The sequence below is a fragment of the Vicugna pacos genome, chromosome 11, assembly GCF_048564905.1.
Source record: "Vicugna pacos chromosome 11, VicPac4, whole genome shotgun sequence".
Taxonomy (NCBI): Eukaryota; Metazoa; Chordata; class Mammalia; order Artiodactyla; family Camelidae; genus Vicugna; species Vicugna pacos.
This window is the reverse complement of record NC_132997.1, coordinates 56,582,483-56,604,600: the sequence shown is the minus strand read 5'-3', so window position 1 is coordinate 56,604,600 and position 22,118 is coordinate 56,582,483. Positions and strand designations below refer to the sequence as shown.

Below are 22,118 nucleotides of genomic sequence, written 5' to 3'. Positions count from 1 at the left end.
AGTCAAAAGTGAAGTACTAGACAAATTCAAAAATAAAAATGACAGAAATACATATTACGATTTATATTCTTGATTGTGATAGCTTTAAACACCTTCATTTTCAACAGGAAGACAAATGACCCATTCAGCTCACAAAGCAAGTAAATTATCAAAATTAAAGGAATCTATAAAGAAAGTAGGATGATTAAAGCAATAAAAAAGCAGAAATAAAAACAGAAGCAAAATTAAGAGAATTACAATATCTAAGAGTTGTCCCCTTGAATAAGTCTAATAAGATAAACACTTGAAATATCTAAGGTTAGGGAGAAGAGTAGAAAAAGGATTGACAAAATGAGAACCAAGAAAGGGTTTAAGCAAGCAATGCTAAACTTAAGTGACAGAAAATACTAAACGACCTAAATTTTTTAATTTAAAAATGGAGTATTTTCAAATAAAGTAAGCTATACCTAATCTTTCTTTTCCCTTTTTAGCTAAAGTTTACACTAGTTAAGGAGAGAAATTTCCCCTTTTACACAACACGAGGATCTACCTTTGGAATGTTCAGCAACATACATCTTCTTTCCATTATATAATTTTAGAAATATAGTGCTTCACCAACTACAGCTGTAATAATCAGATTGTCAACCAGATTGCCATCAAACTGTGAAAGGCCTTCCTAAAAATATAAAAGCTAGAGCTCTTCCTGAAGATTTTAGCTAAATAAGAAAAATAAAATCTTTGAACTATACTCAATTTCTTGTAATAATATAATGGAAAGGAATCTGAAGAGAAAAATATATATCTATGTATATGTACAACTGAATCATTTTTGCTGTACATCTGAAACTAATACTGTAAATCAACTACACTTCAATAAAAAATTTAAAAAAGAAAGAAAAAGAAAATCTTCCCCCTAAAAGTTTTTCCCCCAACCTAATACTTCCTTATGTAATTTTAAAAATTCATGAGAGAGATGTTACTTCAGAAATGTAATAGAACGTAAAAAGATGAAGTTCTTTTGAAAAATTATAAAAAATTTTAAATATATTGAATTGTATTATACAAATATATGAAATTTTGTCTCTTGGCTATAAGAATAAGTACAAACTGATTTCTTTTTTTAAAAACTACAGATCCAAACTCTAAATGGAAAATGGAAAAAAATTTCAAAAGGTCCTGAAAAGTCATAGAAATAGATTGAGATGAAATGTTTTATTTCTAAATACTGTATTAACTTTCAAAGATTTCCAACAGCATCTTTAAATTAAGATGTAACATTTCAGTTTTATTATATTCTTCTTAAGAAGATTGTCAGAATAAATTATTAGAGCCACTGGGGATGTTTTTGCCAATGACATGATGTTTTAATATAATTTCAGCCTACTCATCAGTGTTCTTATCTTCTCTCTGTGGGAAGCAGATTTAGATTTACCCTTAGGGAGAAGAATCTAAAGGCACTTCCACCTTGGGAAGGGAGCGAGTCTGCGTTGAGTGGTCATTGTCCAGATAACTCTGGCTCTTAGGATAGGTAGACAACAGGGACATTCCACATGGAGCTTTTCCGTAGAAGAGTCTGTAGGCTGCCTATCCTGGGTAGTTTTCTCAAAGCTTTTGTCTCTTCAACTGATAGCCATGAACAATGCCTCTAAGAAGTGAGCTAAAGACCCACTTCCTTCTATTTGAGTTTTTGATTTTTTTTTTTTTTGGTTTGTTTGTTTTAATGATGATGTACCTAACCAGTGTTATGAAACTAAGGGTACATTTTAACAGTTTACATCAAACAAATTATCACACAAAATTGAGTTCATCTATTCTCCAAGCCCAGGGCTCTTCCTACATTCTCTTGATGATCCCTGTAGGTGATACTGTCAGAACAAACACAAGGCAGCCTCCCACTACAGTGCTTCTCAAGCTTCGAACAGCATCGTAATCCCCCTGGGATCTTGTTAAACTTCAGTTTCTGACTTAGTAGGTCTGGCTTGGACTTGAGCTTCTGCAGTTCCATCAGGCACCCAGGTGATGCCAATGGTACTGGTCTGTAGACCACAGTTCAGGCAGCAAAAATTTTGTGCATGTTCTCAAGTCTGGTTACACATTAAAAACTCTTGGAGCTTGCCTTTTAAGTGCCTAGCTGCCTTCTCTCTGCCTGTGATGATGGGGCCCAGGAATCTATGTGATTTTTTTTAATCCACAAGTAATTTTTATCCACAACCAAACTGAAAAGCATTGATTGAGGTATCTTATTATATTATGAAAAGTGAATAATCACCACACTGTGCTTTTTTAGTATAAGTCTATGTAGGCAGATGGGCAATAAATAACAAATAGTTTGTTTTAGAAACATTTGTATGTAAATGAACAACTTGGAATATATTATAGAAAAACAGTATTTTAGCAAAATTAGCCATATAATACTATTGTGGGGGATTGGGGAGGATACTGAATTGGACTTTTTCCTGGTTTCCATGTTGTAGGACTGGCCACATATACAATTTCTGTATCAGTGAAGTTTCTCTTTAGAATCATCTGCCTTTCTTTCTGTACCTTTCTCCATCTCTTTGTTCCTCTCACTGTGTTTACTTAGGGTCTTCATGCTGTCCTGTACACTGGCACTCATCCATCCCCTCCTTACCCCAAGAATGCAGTGCTTTCTTACTTGCCTCTCTCTTCATTCACCCAAATGTGAATGTCAGTTTTGTATGTCAGGTTGATTGCACATGCTTTTGAAGGAAAGTAATTTGATCACACAGATTCATTTTCAGTCATGGCAGAGATTTATTCTTCCGAGTTTTTTTTCCTACCAGTCTTTGCTTCTCAAGAAGATGCTGTTTTCCCATATGGTGTAAAGGGTGGTTCTTACTGTCTGAATGATTGTTGTATGTCTAAAGTATGCTGTCGAGCCTATAATGTAAAGCTACAGCTTGTATATAGAAAGTAGCATCTTACCGAAAGAAGGAAAATTTTCATTTACTATGTAAGTTATAGTCTTGCCAGTCACCTGGAGAAAGGAGCTTGCCTTTTAGTGGCTAGGTTAGTTCGCTTATGTAAATAGCAAGTTGTAATTGACTATATGAAGCTGCATGAGGACCTGGGGGATTTAGGTGCCTAAAAAGTGGTGGCAGCCCTTGGGAATGTGTCAAGTAAGAAATGCAATGTGTCAAGAGTTTGAGAACACTACAGGAATAAAGAAGGAAGGACGACAAGTTAGCATGGAAACTTAGATGATCAATAGGGTGGCCTTTTAGCCCAGTTTACTCCTCTCTATCTTGGTAGACTCTTTCCCATGCTAAAATCCTGAGAAATTCTGTGTGCTGCTATTAAACGGGAACTGGGTCTCTAACAAATATTTATTATCCTAAATAAATCAGTAGGACTTTAAATAATATATTTAAAAAAGTGTGAATTCTCAGCCAGTATGTATGCAGTTATTTTGGACTAAGAGGTCACTCCTTCCCAAATTCTGCTCCCGGGAACAGTTCCCATAAGCAATTCCTGCTTTTTACATCTTCTTTTCAACACTCTTTTTAAATTAATTATCATCTAGTTTTTAAACATTTCTGTACTTTTTCCTTCTCTCAAGTTCCTCAAACTACTGAGGTCAGGGATGAGATACATGAGGCTTCTGTGGTTCAGGAGCATTGATGAAGACCAAGGCAATCTTGTGAAAGAGTATCCATTTCTAGTTACAGTCTTCCCCATTTTAAATACCAGATACATCTGTATAATAGGAGGCTTTCTTCCTCAAAACAACAGGATATTCTGTGAGGTCTTTGGCAGTAATGTTTGGAAACTACAGGTAAACTGTGTTGCTACAAGTTCAACATCTGAAAGTGTAACTCCCAAACATCCTAGTCCTGAAGAGCTATAGAAAATTAAGATGGTAGGGCAGTGGAGGCAGAAGCACCCCAAAGTCAAGGAAGCTCAAATCAATTGTAGCCTAACATAGTCACCCTCAGCACATGCTACATCTTTAAAAAGTAAACAAACCAAAAAAAGTTTTCAGCCATGGTCTGTATTCACTGTGGATTGAACTTCAACTAGCTTATTTTCAAGCATGCTTCTAACTTGGCACAGCTCTGGGAAAAATCCCATAATTGAGCCATCTGGGTTGGATAAAAGAGGGAGTTTTTCTATTTGATTTCTCACATTTTGTTCCTCTTTGTTTTTAATGGGGAAAATCATATTAAGTAACCAAATTATTGCATAATGTTAATGAAACAGGAGAAATCTTTTCAACTCTGTACTTTTTCTAAAGAAATCTCTATTAGAAGGTGTCTCCGTTGTCTCTGAAATATGGTGTAGAAATAAATGTTTTGGGGAATTGACTTGAGGGAATAACTAATATGGTCAGAAAATAAAGTTCTCTTTGGGTGGTCTGAAATTCAGCAGTGTTTATTTCTTTTTAGACTTAGCAAAGTTTTTTTTTTCCAGTGAAGCATATTTTAGCATTTTATGCTCTGGATTTACTTAGTATGGTTATAATTGAAATCATTAGGCATATGTAATTTTTTCATTTTTTTCTTAAGACCAGCATTAATTGCTTTATGACTCAAAGAACCTGAAATTAAGAGACATTAGAAAGTTGTTTAATCTCTGATAACTTTGAAAAACAACTTTGACAAAATAAACTATGTTGTATGCTACAAATTGCTGTTTGCAGTCCAAAGTTACTTGCTTGAATCTTGCATTAATTCGACCTTAAAATTAAGAAACTATTAAAAAGAAGCCTTCCTCTGTGTTTGCTTTACTAGACACGAGGGTTCTAGGTCCTGGGAACATGATGATGAACAAGACAACTTCAGTCCCTATTGGTTGTTACAGCCAAAAGTCAGAGGCAGATGTTATACAAACCATTACTCAGATATGCTACAGAGGGAAAGCAGAGTGCAGAGTGCACAAAGACTATATTTGGCCTTCGGAGGGAGTAGGGGTAATTAGGGAAGGCTTTCCTTTGGAAATGAAGAAATTTCATTCATACAAGGCAACTGAATAATATATAATATAAAATAATATATAACAAAATATTAATAGTTATATGTTGGACTAAACACTGTGCTGGTAATCACTTATTATTATTCCTTTATATGTCTTCTTTTACTAAAATGCCTCCCAAGAAAGCTGCTCGGGGGTAGGAATGCCTTGACATCCAGCTTTATGACTATTTCTTGTCAAAGGGCTTTGTTTGTAATAGGCTCTAAGTAATAACTGTCAAATTAATATATCACCTTTTTTTTCTTTTTATCCTATAAGTATAATTTAGTATAGTTATATCATTTAACATATATTATTGTTAATATCGTTGCTATCATAATATCACACTGCTCATAGCATAAGCAAGAATAAGTTATATAAAGACACAATTTAAGAAAAATACTTTTTAATTAAAATGTCCTGACCACTATTATCCATAACTCTTATAAATTTACAGCAACGTGCCTCCCACCAGAACATGATATTCCCAATATAAATATGCCTGTGCACTGCTCTCAGCTTCTGTGATAGAAATCATAAGAACTGCTTTACAATTGCGATTCACTTTTTGTTTGTTTTGTTTGTTCGTCCTGAGATCTAAATCAATTTCATTAAAAAAATTTGTCTAAGAATGTAAATCATAAAAGATTATTTTGTTGAAAAATGTTTTAAAACCATGAAATGAGGCCTACTTTTCTTTTGGCATCAGAGGTAGGTAAATGCATACCTATTAAATGGAGCATGGTCTTCTGATAGTAAATTTAGCCTCTGAGTACACTCATTTTGCAGTATTCACTCAGGCTTAAAATATCCTCTAATTCCTTTGAGAGAGTAAAGCAGGAACACTATCACATGACTGTCTGCGTTTCTGAAATGCTAAGTCTTTATAAAAGCCTTATGGATTTTCAGTAATAAAGCAAGTGCTGGCTTGTTAAGTAGGATAATCTGATCCATGCACTATATAAACCAGAAGGTAATTTTAAATACTGTGGTTTTATATCACAGGTGACTCCATGATTTTCAAAAGAATGTGCTTAATTATAAGAGTATATTTTCTTGGAAAATAAATTCATTTTGATATTTAAATGATTTTAACATTCCACTTTTTATTTATAAATGTCTTATTTTTAATTAAACTATTCATCGCATTTGTCTAGTCATGAAAAACATAGTGAGTTAAAGTGTCCCAAGATTGATAAATGATTACCATTTCATTGTGACCACATCAAAAGAAGTTTATTACCAAATAATTAGGGAAAGTGGAAATTACCTTCTTGCTTGTAAGTTAGCCCAGGTCACTCATTCTTTTAATGAATATTTTTGAGCATCTATTTTATGCCAGGTACTGTAGTAGGCATTAGGTATATTCTTGGGAAAGAAAACAAAGCAAAGTAAGCAAAACAGACCATTGAACAACTTTTTCATGTACTTTTCCCACTGACCTTTACGCATTTTATTCTTTGGCTATCTTGGCCTACCACTCAGACTGTACTTACTTTAAACTTTATGCATGTTTCTAAAGAGCTCATTTTCCTGATTTCTTGGCTTACTGAAAGTAGAAGGGAATTGCTATGAGTCATGTATACTGGCAATGCAGATGATAACTAACAAACTCACCCAGATCAAAGCCACACTTGCCAAGGGACCACAATAATAATTTAAGGTAGTATTTCTCTAGCTCTGTCCCAGTCTGCTGCATGAGAACATCAATCTTTCCTATCCTCTAATTTCTTCCCAAATACCTCTGAGAGTCCCCTGAGGACATCTCAACAGAGTTTATTAAAATGGTAGTCCTCTTCTCCATTTCCAGAGTGTTGTGGTAGTAGCACCCATAGTAGTACCAGCCAGGGCATTAGCTAAGCCACAGATGGCCACCAGTGGCACTGTAACCAATGTGCAGCTAATTCTGGTACCATGGCTACTATGGCCTTGCCCTGTCAGTCTCCACTGAGATTAGAGGGTAATCTTTTACATAAGGATAGGCTAAGCTGCTATAATTATAATATGCAACAAAAATTCAGTGACTGAGGCAATATAGAAATGTTTTTCTCTCTCACAAAATAGTCCAGGTAAGTGTTGATTTCAGTAAGAAATTCTTCTCTTATAGCCGTTAAGGAAGAACTGGGGCTCTCCCCATCTTCAACACATAGATTCCAAGGTTACTCTGCTCCCTGCCTTCCTAGCCAGCAGAAAAGGGGAAGAGCCTGTGGGGAAGATACATCCACATCTCGAAAGGCTCAGCTAGTATTATGTTGGTGAGAACTGGACAGGTAGCCCCATCGCCTTCAAGAGCAGGGCTGAGAAGGACTGGCCCTGGCTGGCCACTCCCCAGCCACAATTCTGTTATAATGGCTTTTTATGGGCAGCAAACTGTCACCTCTGTCCTGGTCTTGTTTCACTGTCTAGATCTTTCAGTGCAGCCCCCTAGTTCTGACACTCAGCGCGGCTGAGAGCATCCTTGGCCACATAATCTATTCCATCTCTACCCTAGGCAGGTCCTTTCTTCATCCATATAAACAACCTTCATAAACCTTTATCTGCTCTTTTCAAACTCACTCTCCTTCCCACCCATCCCCAGCCCCAAAAGGTGACCTGCCCTCCTACTGCAGAGTAAAGACAGAGGTCCTCAACCATGAATCACTTCAACTCTCCTCCCAGCACAGCCGCCCTTCTCTTCCTTTCCTTCTGTCCCAGAGGAAGATGCATCCCTGCTTCTTTCTTGATCCCACTCTTTCTAATCTTATTCTTGTCTATCTCATTCAAGATCTTGTTCCATCAAGTATTTTTGCTTTCTCATGATTTGACTCTCATTCTCCCCCTAGTAAAATGTTCAATCCTTGATGATGTAAACATGCTTTCGTTTTGCCTCATGCTATTTTTTATCCCCCCTCCTTTTTTTCTTTTTAAACCAGATCTCTTAAAAGACTCGTTTGTATTTACTTGCCACATCTTTACCCCCATCTACAATCTAGCCTTTTACAGTCCTTACAAAAAGAAGCACACTAAGCTCTGTGCAATCCCATATTCATTCTACAATTCATATATTTATCAAGCGCCTTCTGTTTAGACATAGAGAATTTAGCAGTGAACAAAATAAAAGTCTTCTTGGAGTTTACATTCTAGTAAGAAAAGGCAGGGGGAGAGGAGTAAATATTTGTTAGTTGTGGCTATGATATGTGATATGTGCTAAAGAGAAAAATAAGTCGGGATAAGGGAGCTGGAAGGACATTGTTATTTTAAAAAAGGTGGTCAGGAAAGTCTTATTGGGTAAACATGAGCAGAGACTTGACAAAGTAAGTGAGAAGGCTATCCATCCACATGGATAATAGGAGAACAGCATTTCAGGCAAGGAAACAGTATGTACTGAGGTCCTGAGGCAAGAATATCTACACACATGAGGGACAGTAAAGGGGCAGATGTGACTGGAGCAGAACAGGGAAAGGAGGAGGAGGAGCAGATGAGGCCAGAGAGGCAGCTGGTGCCAAATCCACAGGGCCTTCCAGGCCGAGGTAAGAATTCTGATGGAGGCCGTCAGGGGTTTAAGCAGAGGAATTGACCTGATTCGGCTTCTGTTTTAAGGAGACACTCTGACTGATGTATGCAAAAGACCCAAAAAAGCAGCGTGACCAGTGAGGACACCATGAGAATAAGAAAAATCCTGGCAGGAGCTGATGGTCATCTAGACTGGGGAGGTATCTGTGGAAGTGATGAGAAAGGACTTTGACTCCTGATATGTTTCAAAGAGCTGACAGGCTGAGTAGTGCTGGGACCTACCTCCTACCCCTCCAGTGGGGTTTCCCCTCCATGCCCCACCTTTCTCTGCCGTGCCTGGGGCCCAGGAGGCTGATCCACACAGGCTGTCCTCTGTCTCTGTCCTCCCTTTGGGTTTGGCTCATGAGAAATTCCTGCAGCAGAAGATCAGAAGGCAGGTAACCTGAGTTCGGAATATTGTTCCCCCTTTCCTCCTGCCACCACGAGTTAACTGTGACTGTCTTCCTGGGCTGCAGCCTCCCCTTCAGCTACCCTCTCCGGATTCCAGGAAGCCTTTCCCAGTCCTCCCTTCGTTACACCTGGGGGTAATGCCAGTTCCTGCTGTCACTAGCTCAAGGGTGCGCCACTATCCTTTACTGGTTTTCCTGAACCTCGCCCACATTTATAAGTAGTCCCTTTAATAAGCTTTCCTCAAATTCTTGTGCTCTTGACTTATACTGGGAACTGGGGCATCTAATGTAGTAAAAACAGCAGAACTTTTTTTTTTTTAATCACAGTTATTTTCTCCTTTTTCTCCCCAATAAAATGTTAAATCCCTGGGGACAGAAGCAGTAGTATTCCTGTTTCCAGTACCATGACGTGAAGTAGGTAGGATTTGCTACAGTTGTATCAATGAGTGTTATGTGTAATGATGCCACCTGGGTCCTTATAAATTGCCTACATTATGTTTGATATGAAAGATTAATCAAAAGTATGATATGTGTGTGTGCGTGTTTGTATGTGTGTGTATCCATCTTAGTGCTTAACAGGTATAAGCTCCCCCTTGTTGGATAATTCAATTCCCTGGGATCAAAGAGACTTTTAAGAAAAAGTTAAGTAGCTTTTATATTACTCACTGTTCTTGTGAAGCTATCGAAACAACAGTTTTTGATTTTACCAATTGTTTCTGAACTGCTTTCTCAAGAAAATATTTTTTTTCCAATGACTTTAAAGGTGGGTTGTGATTTATTGCAGTTACCTGTTAAGTTACTGACTTATTTGTATAACACCTTAATAGCACTTATCTCCACAATATTTGGTTATATACAGTCATAAGATTATCAATGTGACTGTTTTCCTACCAATTCCCACCGTAGCTGCACTTTATTATTGATGTTTTCTGTTGATCTAAAGAATGACTTTTCTTCACATATTTTTAATTATACTTACAACTTTGTAACTTGCTTCTTCCTTTCCTTCCTTCCTTTATTTCTTCCTTTCTTTCCTTGACTTCTTTCTGAACTTGACTTCTTTCTGTTACTTCCTTTGGGCAAGACCTTTAAACAGTAGCTGGGCAGCCTTGAGGTGTAGTTTTAATAAAACCTTTGCTGAGTAATCATTTGATGTAAAAGCCCAACCAAGTCCATTAATAGAAAAAAGAAAGCGATATCTTTTCAAGGTTAACTTTCTTTGTGCTTGCTCCCATGAATAACACACACTCATTAAATTCATTTAATTTTTGCCTGGATTTAACTATATTAATGTTCCATTTTTCTAATAAGGAGAACCCAGATCCATAAGTTTAAGAGAGCAAATTGTCAAAGGATTTATTCATTGAAGACAAATTAGAGCCATGGAGTTTTGTTTATTTAAAATTGTAGCCAATACCTTAGGAAAATGTCTAGGAATCCCCTATTGATTGTATAGTTTGTTGTTTTTTTTAACTAAAAAGATATAACCTTTCTCTTTTTCTTCTTTTCTCCTCTTAAAAATATTTTGATATTATTAAATATTCTCACAACCTAAATAAATATATGATTTTTTTAGAGATAAACATAATATACTTGAAAGCACTTACTTATTTGGTGAGTTTTAAAATGAATTTGATACTTCATTTGAAAATTGAATAAGCAGTTGACTTTACTGAAGCCGGAGTGATTTTGAAATCTATGGGATGTGTAATAGCTCTAATCGATTTGAAAACTAGTCTTTCAGGGAGTATTACCAAACATTAACTATCTGTATAGTTCCTTTCACCTCTGCCGATTCTAGTAGCAGGTAAATTATGACTCTTTGTGGAGTATTATTTATTGTTATCCGTTTGGAAGATCATTATGGTTGTGAAATAGTGAAATAATGAAAATATGAAATAATGAAACATAACAAGCATTAACTTAAATAATTTAATTTTCTGAAAGTTTCCTAAGCTTTCTATGAAAGAGACAATGTATTTTGAACCTCCACTTTCCCAGGAAAAAGGTGACCATGTTTACCCTGAAATCCCCATGCTGAGTACAGGGGAGGGAGAGAGAGCTGAAAAGATTGATCTGATGGCAACCACTTGTTTGAAAAGCTGCCTGGTTCAGGCTTTTCAGAGTAAACTGTGCCTCCTTCCCCCATTCCCCAGCCCAGTGACCTTACACAACTTACTTATTTTGGCCCTCAATAAAATGAGAGGGGTTTACCATGTTATTTATTTTTGAACTCCGCTCCATGGAGCACTAGGGTTCCTTGGAGTCTCCTCAAGAGTTCTACGGTTGGACATAGGAGGACCAGCCTGAGCAGTATCTTTTGTAATTTTTTTTTTTAAATAAAGGCTTGTGTAGTTCAAAAAAACCTTAATCACCTGTAAGGTCTCTTCTAGCTCTATAAAAGTGTACTGTTCTGTTTGCAGGGGTTTTTTCTTTGTTTCTTTTGGGGGGGATAGCCTTGTAAATACAGTTGAAAGGTAAAAGTACTAAGTTAGTGTTTGATTTGGAAAGGCTAAGTGAATGAGCTCATATGAGAGCATCACTTTCCTTTAAAAAGAAAGGGGTGGGGAGAAAAAACACAGGATTTTAGCACTGGAAGAAAATCCCCATACTGGGACAAAAGCTGGGAATTGGCAACAGTGAGAGGATTTACGATAGCTCATGAAAAGTGAAAAACTAAAGAGAATATTTGGTCCAACTTTTTAAAAAAAATTTGAGATGATAATCTTATAAACCAGTTTCTTTGTATTTTAAATACAATGTGCCCCACTGTTTGCTTTGGGCAATTTTTTCAGCTCCCTGGTGAGGTAAATCATTATTCCTATTTCACAGCACATTGCTTCAAAAGTTATTTATGGCTATTTTTAATTACTTGTCTGTAAATAGAACTGCTAAAGCTACTTGAGTTATAGTTTCATATTGTCTATGGCATACCCAAACAAGCATCTGTATTATAACTAAATAGTTAGATCAGTTTTCTAGCTAGTTGTTGAGGCCTAACTTTTTTTTTTCTTTGTCATCTTATTGGGATGAGAACAAGGGAAGTAGTGGTTACTCTTGGACCCTACATTCAGCAATTTGTCACATTTCTTTCCCTACATGGTCTCATTGGTTAATAGCACCCCAGAGACAGGCAACCTGGATACAAATTCTGGCTAAATGAACTGAAGTCATTTTATTTCTCTGTGTCACCAATTCCCTTGTAATTATATAATTGTTTCCTATCTCATAATGGTGTCATGAGGAATAGGTGAATTGATATACGTGATGCACTTAGTACAGCCCTTAGCCTACAGCTGGCATGGTTTCATGTGTTAGCTGTTATTATAATATTGAGCAGAAATTTTAGTCTTTAATGAAAATCCATCCTACTTGAGAGATAAGAGTCTGTGTACTTAGGTAGGTGGCAAGGTGTAAGTTTGTGAGAATGAGCTCACGAAAATTTAACATGGCAGCATTCTGTGAAAGGGATTGGTACAGAGACACTGGAGTCTCAGGGACCACTTAGGATGCTCTATTCCAATGTCGTGGACTACTGTGTTAGTCCATTCAGGCTGCTGTAGCAAAAATACCAAAGACTGGGTGGTTCATAAACAACAGAAACTTACTCTCAGGACTCTGGAGGCCTGGAAGTCTGAGAGCAAGATGCCAGAAGGTCCTATGTCTAGGGAGGGCCCACTTCCCAGTTTATATATGGCCGTCTTCTTGCTCTGTCCTCACATGATGGAAAGGCTGAGAGAGCTCTCTGGGGGCAGCTTTTAGAAGGGTGCCAATCCCATTCATGAGGACTCTGCCCTCATAACCTAATCACCCCTCAAAGGCTCCATCTTCTAATACACATTTGAGGATTAGGATTTTAACATTTGAATTTTGGGGGGACACGAACACTTGATTTATTGCAACCACTCTTGTAGTATTAGAGTAGAAAAAGGAAAAGGATGTGTGAAAGATTACAGGCTTATGTCCAGGGGAAGAGGAAGAAGACACTAACCTTAGACTTTCAAACTGGTTAACTAGCATTATGGATATAACAAACCCAGGATTGGTCTTTGGTTTCCAGACAGTTTCTATATATTGAGAAATAAGGAATGCAAAAATTTTAAGATTAATAAAGGTTAAATATGATCATATATTATACTATATTATTTATATAATAATTAAATAGCTATTAGTCTTCATAAGTAAGCACATAGATAAGAATTAGATCTTTTAAAGAATTTTCCTCCTTTAAAAAAATTTACATCCTAGTTTTTCAATTCTTTCATTCAGGTTCCTACATTATATTGTATCCAGCCTAGAGAGTTGTTATTTTTTGGTTCTTGTGTCCCAAAACTGTTGATGTAGTGATGCGAGGAACTCAGGCATAAAACCTGTTGAGAATTATTGCCTTCTGCATTTAATCCAACATACATATACATATATACATACACACACACACACACACACATATATATATATAAAATATACACATATATGTATATAAAATATACATATATATATATAAAATATGTATATATAAAATATACACATATATGTATATAAAATATACATATATATATAAAATATGTATATATAAAATATACACATATATGTATATAAAATATACATATATATATATATATAAAATATACACACACACACATTACTCAGAGTTGCAAATAATTTTAGTCTATTGTTTCATAAGTATTTTTTTATTTCCAGGTTCGATGGATGATGTACTGGATTGTTTTTGCTCTCTATACAGTGATTGAAACAGTAGCAGATCAAACAGTTGCTTGGTAAGTTCTAACATTGAGAAATGGCCAGACTATGGACTCTTATCAGGTGTCCTGAGTCCTTATCCTGCTGTTGCTATTAACTAAGTGAATTTGATCAAGTTACATAAGTATCCCATGTCTCATTTTCTCCTGGTATCCCCACAAGAATATTATTTTCCTTATAGTCGTTCTTAAGTAAAGGCAGCTCATCCTTCTCTGCGTGTGCCCCTCCCTGCCCGTCTCCCACACACCTCTCGGTATCTTGGAATACAGAAACTTGGTTATCATTATCCTTTTTCCACACTGATGACTTCAGACTATTTTTCTTTACTACTTCCTAAATGACTCCTCTTTTAAATCCCACAGCATCTGGTTTTAGCACTTCCCATCCTTAAAATGTTTATCCACAAACATTCAGACTGGATGATGTCAACATCCACATGGACACCCCCTCAATACCAGCTCCTTGACTGCTCTGTTACAAACAGTATGAGGCAGAATTAAAGCATGCTTATGTCCTCAAGGATTTAACATTTTACTCAGGAGCAATACTTAATGCAACAACTTGAATCTCCTTGTGCTGTATTTCAGTAGTGCATTTCCATCTAAACCTTGCCATCACTTGGAGAAATGCTCCTTTCAAACTTTGAACTTTTACTACCTTGCCACGATCTTCAGCTGCCCTTGCTGCACAAACCTTCAGCCTAAATTAGCCCCAAAATTGCTCTTCTTTACTTCTTTACCCACGCTACCAACTGAGCTGCAAAAAAATCAATCAGTTGCTCATATAGGTATCAATCTGACAGTCACCATTCCTTTTGCTTCCTTTTGGTCAGCAGCTACTTCCATTCCCTCTTGTATGAGTTTCAAACATTTACTGTTCTCCCCTTAAACTGTCTTTCTGACTTTGCTATTCTTATATTTTCATAGCACATTAGGTCACATTGGGTTACTAGGAAAAAACAGAAGTCGTCAGACTTAAATGTTCTTAACAACCTATCCTTATTTATCAACTTCTCTTTCCATCTGTCTTTCTGTTCCTCCCTCTGTCTCATATGTCATTCATTTATCTTTTATGTTTTGGTGTTTAGGTTTGGGGAGGGTTTTCTGTTTGCTTGTCTTAAGTGGAATAACACAGATTTTATACCATGCTAGGCTCTTAAGTTTCCATGTTCTCTCTTTAAAGACTTTTTTTTTCTGATTGCAAATGTAGCATATATACATTATTAAAAAGTAAACGACGTAGAAAAAGCTTACCACAAGCAAATGACAGTCCAGAAACTCCTCTGTAATTGCACTGTGCAGAGATCCTTTGTTGACTACCCAATAGTCATTCTTCACTGGCCCCTGCCCATGTGCCCATGTGCGTCATCAGAAGAGCCCAGATTTTTTTTAGTTACTGTGTATCTTAGTACATCATGGACCACAAGGTGCTGGTCCACTCATGATATATTAGTTAACTTTTGCTATGGTAACAAGCAACCCTAAAAGCACAATGGGTTAGCAAAACAAACATTGATTTCTTGCTCAGGGTACCTGAAGGCAAATGGTCAGTTGCAGCATTGCTGAGCTCCACTCAGTTTTAAATGTCTTCTTGTTCCAGGACCAAGGCTGAAGAAGTACCTGCTCTCACGGCAGAAAACAAAAGTTGAAAGCAAGAGATTGGGGTGTTGGGGTGAGGGCGTCAAAGGGCATTTAAAGCTTCTCCTTGCATGTGATATACGTCACAATCACATTCCGTTGCCTAAAGCAGGCCACATGGCTAAACCCATGGTCATTGCTTGAGGAAGTTTACTTGGCCTTCAGAGAAGGCACTGCAGAATCATGTGGGAAAGGGGTGTGGGTATTTGGCCTAATTCCCAGGCTACTACGATGGCAATTCCATTCTTGCAGTAAAGTGCTGCAATTCTGACCAAATTAAATTAGAGGGGAGGTTTTCTGGAGTTAAGAGTCAGAGGATGTGTGTATGGGGTAACATTGTACAGTTGGAGCTTATAAAGTTGGCTCTTGATGCTGGGAGGTGTGTCCAGGTACTGCTATGGCAGCTGGGCTCTGCAGACAGGGTGGGTGTACCTTACTGTCCTGGTTATGTGCTCTTAATGTCGTCTCTGAACTGCTACAGTCAGGTTGGCAGCCTGCCTAAGCAGAGAAATCTTGTATTAGGAGGTGTGAATCTTGGCGGGGGTCAGGCTCTGATTTACCTAATTAATGAAATTAATTTGTCAGTTCAAACATAGTTGTTTCTCTGATCACAGCTTTTTATATGTAAAAACTTAACACAGTGACTAAACTTTTTAAAAGGGTTTTTTGTGATTTCCTCATTGTTTGTGGTTTATTTTCACTGGCGTTTTTTTCCTTTTTTTTCGTTAGGTTCCCCCTATACTATGAGCTTAAGATTGCTTTTGTCATATGGCTGCTCTCTCCCTATACCAAAGGAGCAAGTTTAATATATAGGAAATTCCTTCATCCACTTCTTTCATCAAAGGAAAGGGTAAGATATATAAACTATTTCCACAAATCGTTTGTTAGAAATGTACATCATCACATGCTATGTGTTATAAAATGGGTTTCTATTACAATAGAGAGAAGTCCTAATTTTTCAGCTTCTTAACAAACAATCTTTTTTAATAAAATTAATACCTATGGGTTTGTTTTTTCCCCCAGGAGATTGATGATTATATTATACAAGCAAAGGAACGAGGCTATGAGACTATGGTAAACTTTGGGCGGCAAGGTTTAAATTTAGCAGCTACTGCTGCTGTCACTGCAGCAGTGAAGGTAATTTTTTACTTACATTTTTCAATCCAGTGTCACTGTGAGTCAATGGATAAAGTGAGGTAGCTTTCTATTTCAGATGATTATAAAATTCTGGCATAATTTTACCTTCTGTTTATTTTTGTAATACTAGAGAAAAAAAGTAGATAATTTTATAGACATTTTAACATGTTTCCTACAGCTGTTCAATATTTATGAAACTCTTAATTGATGACAAAATGAGAGTTAGTGAATAAATAAAACATACCAAAAATGTCATTTTGTCATAATTTTCCTACTGTGTAACCTTAAGTACTTTCAAGTAAATCTCCTTTAGTAAAGATGACCATTCTTTCTTTCTCTGTCTGGTGTTCTCTCACTTTCTCTCCATGGCAATATCTTGGTAGGATTTCTGGCTTACTTCTGCACCCATGCTTCAACCAATTTGAGGTAACTGACTATTCAAAATAAGGCATGAAAAATTTCTGTTCTTAAAACTTAAAATTTTACTTAGAAATTACTAATGTCATGTGTTGTGTTTTGCAAGCCAAATTATCAAAGGAATGCCTTCTGTGAAAATTTGCTTTATGCCTTTGGATTTCTTTGCATGTAGTAATTATTGTGGTTTATTTTAAATACTATAGCATAATTGGTTTTGGTGTGTAGTATATGGAAAGAAAATGGGCTTCTGATCCAGAAAGTGCTGAGTGTGACTTTCTAAGTAACCACTGGTGATTTCCTTAAACTTCTCAATTAGGAGGATGTGGGAGAGGAGAAACTGAAGTGGAAGAGAACTAACGTCCTCAGTTGCTGTATATGAAAGTAGAGGGTTTAACGTGGTTGCCTGCAGGGGGATGGAAAGAAGGGGACCAAAGCCATCTTGCTTTTCTTTTGTTACAAAATTTGGCGTTATTTAACTTTACAAACGAAGTACATGTATTCATTTACAGCTCAAAGAAGATGCTTTCTGACTTTTCCACATTTAAAAGCATTATTCAAATGATTCTACAGCAAAAAACGAAAAATTAAATTTCAACACCAAAAATTATTTAGAAAATACAAACATTTTAGAACACTGTTTTAGGAAACACAGAAGCTTACAAATCCCATTTGCCCTCTTTACTTTAACATTTAAATATACTTTATAAACCTACTACTCTGTAAAACACCTCCCTACGTATTATGACTATTTTGTAGGATACTTACTTCATTTTGACTTGGTTTACTACTTCCAAACTCTTACTACTCTAAATCAGAAATCCCCACTGGATGATCTTATCCTCATTCCCTCCTCTTTTGTTTTTAGTTTTATACATACTTTCCTGCCATCAGTATTTAACATCCTATATGTTTATTCAACATCTATGTATTTAATGTGTTTGACATCTATGTATGTCATTCCTCCTCTATGGTAGGTGCTTGGGATGCAGCAATGAACAAGATAGATACAGTTCCTACCCTCACTACTACTGTCTAGTTGAATGTCCGTATTCACTGAAAAATTTACTGAAAATTTTACTGAAACTGAAAAATTTACCTCATCTTTGGTTGCTTAGAGACTACCACTTGCCCTTCATTATTAATAAGCATTATCTCACAGAATACTTCTCTGTAGAAAGGCTCTAAAAACAATCTGTCTCTGTATTTCTCTGACTTCTTTGTGATTCATTGTTTGTTTTTATTTATATATTTAACAGCTTAAAACCACCTCCCTACTTCAAAGGCAGGAAACAGAGAGCATAAGAATCATCTGAGCTACCACTGCAAAACAAACACACATCCTATAATTTGAATTCATTTTGGAACTTTCTCTTTTTGTTCGTGATCTTGTGACCCTTTTGTTATCGAGTTCAGTGTATATGAGGTAGCCCTCACCATTCTCATCGTGAGCACAGGAGTGTTGGCATCAACCCTCCTAGATTTTATTCATTAGAAATAATCATTAAATAAGCTGAACACAGCATAATGTTAACACTATTTGCCTCAAGTTTTACTGTGCCTATTTAAAGTAGGGGAAATTAGTTTCATCTCTGGAGATGTCAAAGAAAGGCACTGTGATGGAAGAATCACTGAACCAGACACTTCATACTGAAGAGTAAATTGAAACTGAAATGGGAAATAGGTCAAGTTTAAGGAGAAACTGCAAGAAAGCTAACAGTGAGACTTGAGAACTATTTAAAAATTTTTTTTACAATATATAGTTTGTTAAAAATATCTTTTCAGGTGAAAAATATTGGACTCTCGGTGTGACCTTTAAAGACAGGCAATACCCCTGACTAAGTTTTCTAGGCTGAATTGCCTGAGCATGTTAAAGATGAACATAGGAATCTAATCAGAACATTTATTACACCGTAAAGCAATTTTCTGAAAATGTTACTCAGCTCTATGACCTCATTACCAGGCATCTGTTCACAAGGTCAATGTACAAGTTCATTTTGGCTGAGCAAAGCACAAACATATGAAGGAGCTTCAAGGATTTTGTTGAGGGTGTTCAGCATTCCATAGCTTTCACGAGAAATGCAGGTGGCTTTTGTACAGACGAGCAACACGGCTGCCTGATGAAGGACGTATGAAGAAAAGTACCGTTAGTCATATTAACCATCTCTTAGGGTTTTCTCTGGCAGCCTTTTCTTGGTGAATTTTTTTAGCAGATATTATTTAAAAAGTCAATTATCACAGAAATTAGAGCCTTACAGTTACAGTTTCTGAAATCTAATTTACTTTAAATGATGATTAGATCAGAAATCCTGACATCTTGCTGTCTGTTTTAATAGCTGCCTGTTTGTGAAAGGATTTGAGGAGATTCATCTGCTTAGTATCATCCATTTAAAAAGTGAGCCCCTGTTCAGACAATGGAGAAGAAAGATCATATTATTTTCCCTGCAATCTAGAGAAGCAGGATATTATAATGAAAGCTGAATTCTATAGCAGTTGAGTTATCAGCATTTTTTAGCCCTGGTTCTGCCACTCATTAGGAGATTTGGGGAAATCTTCTGCACTTATCTAAGTATCCATTTTCTTACTTGTAAAATGAAAAAACCCTTATACTCTAAGGCAGTCGTTCTCAACTGGGGGCAGTATTGCCATCCAAGGGACATTTCGCAATATCTGGAGACATTTTGGGAATATCCAACTGAGGGAAGGGGTACTGCTACTAGCATCTAAGGTGTAGAGACCAAGGATGCTGCTTAATATCCTACAGTGTGCAGGACAGCATCCCCACACACAAAAAATCTATCCCAAAACAGCATCAGTGCTGAGGTTGAGAAACCCTTCTCTAAAAGTATGATGAATCAGAAAAGGCTAAAAGGATACATAAATATGTATAGGTAGTTTGGGGTGGTGGGTTACAAATCTTTATTTTCTTTTTTATATTTTTCTCTGTTACAAACATTCTTCAATAAATATATATTGCTTTAATCTTAAAACCACTAAAATATATTATTCACTTAATGCAAATACAGTCAATTCCATTCTTGCTAGGCGTGGTCAGATTAATTCTTGAATGTCCATAGGGAAAAGGCATTGCCCTAAAAACTGGGAACTAACCTGATCTGCAATTATAATGTAGTATGTCAAGATCAACAAGAAATAGAGCTTAATGGCTATTCATTATTGAACAATATCCTAAAAATTATTCTGTAAAGGATTGTTTGTATGCTTGTAAGATTATGTTATTGCTGATTATGTTTTTGAATTCTTAATTTTAGAATTCGAAGAGAATAGGTTGAAAGTTTTATACAAAGATGCTGATAAGCACAGTAAATTCCCTTATTTAACAGAAAATATAGTAAGTTTAATGTAATATTTAACCAGAAAATGAAGTGTTTAAACAAAGGCAGAATTGTTTGGGTATAATGAAGTTAGAATTAGCCAGACATGCAAGGTCCCTTTTTACAGATGTCAGCTTGAGGTGGATATGTGAGTAGATGTTCAGATGTCCTTTTGCCCTTGGATAAAAATGAGCTCTGTGTGGGGCCAGCTCATGGAGCTGCTTCTCAGATGGAGAATCCTTTCCAGACCTCAAGCTTAATCCTTTCCGTAGCTCAAAGCTAAATGGGTTAGATTTGGACCCAGCCTTCCCACCCAGTCAGCCCTTACAGTGTCCTCAGTTTCTTAAATGGATGTTCTGGGCTCATCTAGATTCAAACCCTGAGAACTTTGAGCAACCTGAAGGCAGGAACACTTCTGCTAATGATATAAAATATTCTACAGAATACTTTTGAAAATTACTTTGACTCTTTCTTTCTCATCATAATCCTTCTGTTACTTTCTCTTTGATTTTTAGAACCAATTTTAACATACACAGTGTACATAAAATTCTGTAGAGAACAGAATCTAAAATGCTGGGATATCGAGTTACCTTGTAAGTGGTAACTCCCTTCCAAGTTATTGACTAAGAGTGCTGTTTCCACACATATTTTCCTCCTCAGACTAGAACCTTTCTTCATTTTTCTTATACTTTTGGCTTAATATTGTATAAACCAAATAGAAGAAAACAAATGAACAAAAAATTATTAATTTAAAGAAAACCTCAGTATCTTTTAGTTGTTATGGACAAGTGACTATAATGCCCTATTTGTGCCCTCAAAATGTAGAAAAAAATTTTCTTTTAATGATGTGAACAAGGGGTTTAGATACAGGAAAAATGATCAAGAAATGGGTCATAGATTTTTATACGGTAACATATTAAAATGAAAACTTCACTATACTGTCTATGACTAATTTTCTAATACTAAAGAAATTTGGGGGGGGAAGGGGGGAAAAATCACTCATCTAATCTGCCTAAACATTACACTGTTTTCATTTTTTAATATTTTCCCTAATTATAATCATACTGCATATTGTACCCAAACTGTGCATATGATTTAGAATTATGAGGTCGAGGAGAGGTATTGCCACTTAACATTTTATTGCAAACATAACTCCCTTATTGATGGACTTTTTGTGCTGAAGACATAAAAATTGGAGGGAATAGGAATTTATAATTACACCTCTCTTTTAAAGTAGTCACATTGGATATTTATATTTTTGTTTTTATATAATGTTTTTGAGTTTCACAATACTGCAGTAATTCTCTCCCCATATTAATTCTATTCTGGGCCCATAAGAAAATATACAATCGAAAAAGTGATTTTTCAAAGTCATAATGGCTGTTGAAGTGCTGTGGGTCCTCAAAGATGGTACACAACCCCTTTTTGCTTTTCCTTGTAGTACCTGGCCTTTCTCAGGGATTGATCATCAATAATACTTGGGGCTATAGGGTTGGATACTCAAGAGCTACGTTAAGATCTAGGCTGTAAATAGATCACCCAGATGCCTCAGGGTTGGTTTTTGCCCACCTTCAGTCTAAACCTGAAGCAAACTCCTGGTGGATGGTGTAATCTACCCATATCAATACCCATAACCATACCTGTAGTTTGGTGCTGAACTTCTACATATAAACGCCAGAGTTTACATTAAAATATGCTGCTATCTATGGAGAACTCTCTAGCAGTCAAGAATAACGAAAAAGAAGAGGCATAAAAAGAGTGTTTGGTTTACTTATTGAATACTGAATAGCAATCCCATACCAGGCGCACCAGGAGAACAGAAGAAGCCTAAGATGTGTCTCTCTCTTCTAGTCCCTTAAAATCTTGCTCTGGAGGCAAAATATATACAGCACAGCAACAGAACTAACAATAATGTGTGAGTTCATTTGTGAGATATGCCCTAA

At 36.3% G+C, this 22,118-nt stretch overlaps 1 protein-coding gene across 1 annotated transcript in view; it reads left to right on the top strand.

Moving 5' to 3' along the window:
• Positions 1-22,118, top strand: part of REEP3 (receptor accessory protein 3) — an 89,402-nt gene that overhangs the window by 52,709 nt on the left and 14,575 nt on the right. The window contains exons 3-5 of the mRNA XM_072971438.1: positions 13,593-13,669; positions 16,019-16,139; positions 16,313-16,426. Of these exons, the coding sequence (XP_072827539.1) occupies positions 13,593-13,669; positions 16,019-16,139; positions 16,313-16,426 (312 nt within the window). The remainder of the gene's footprint in view (positions 1-13,592; positions 13,670-16,018; positions 16,140-16,312; positions 16,427-22,118) is intronic.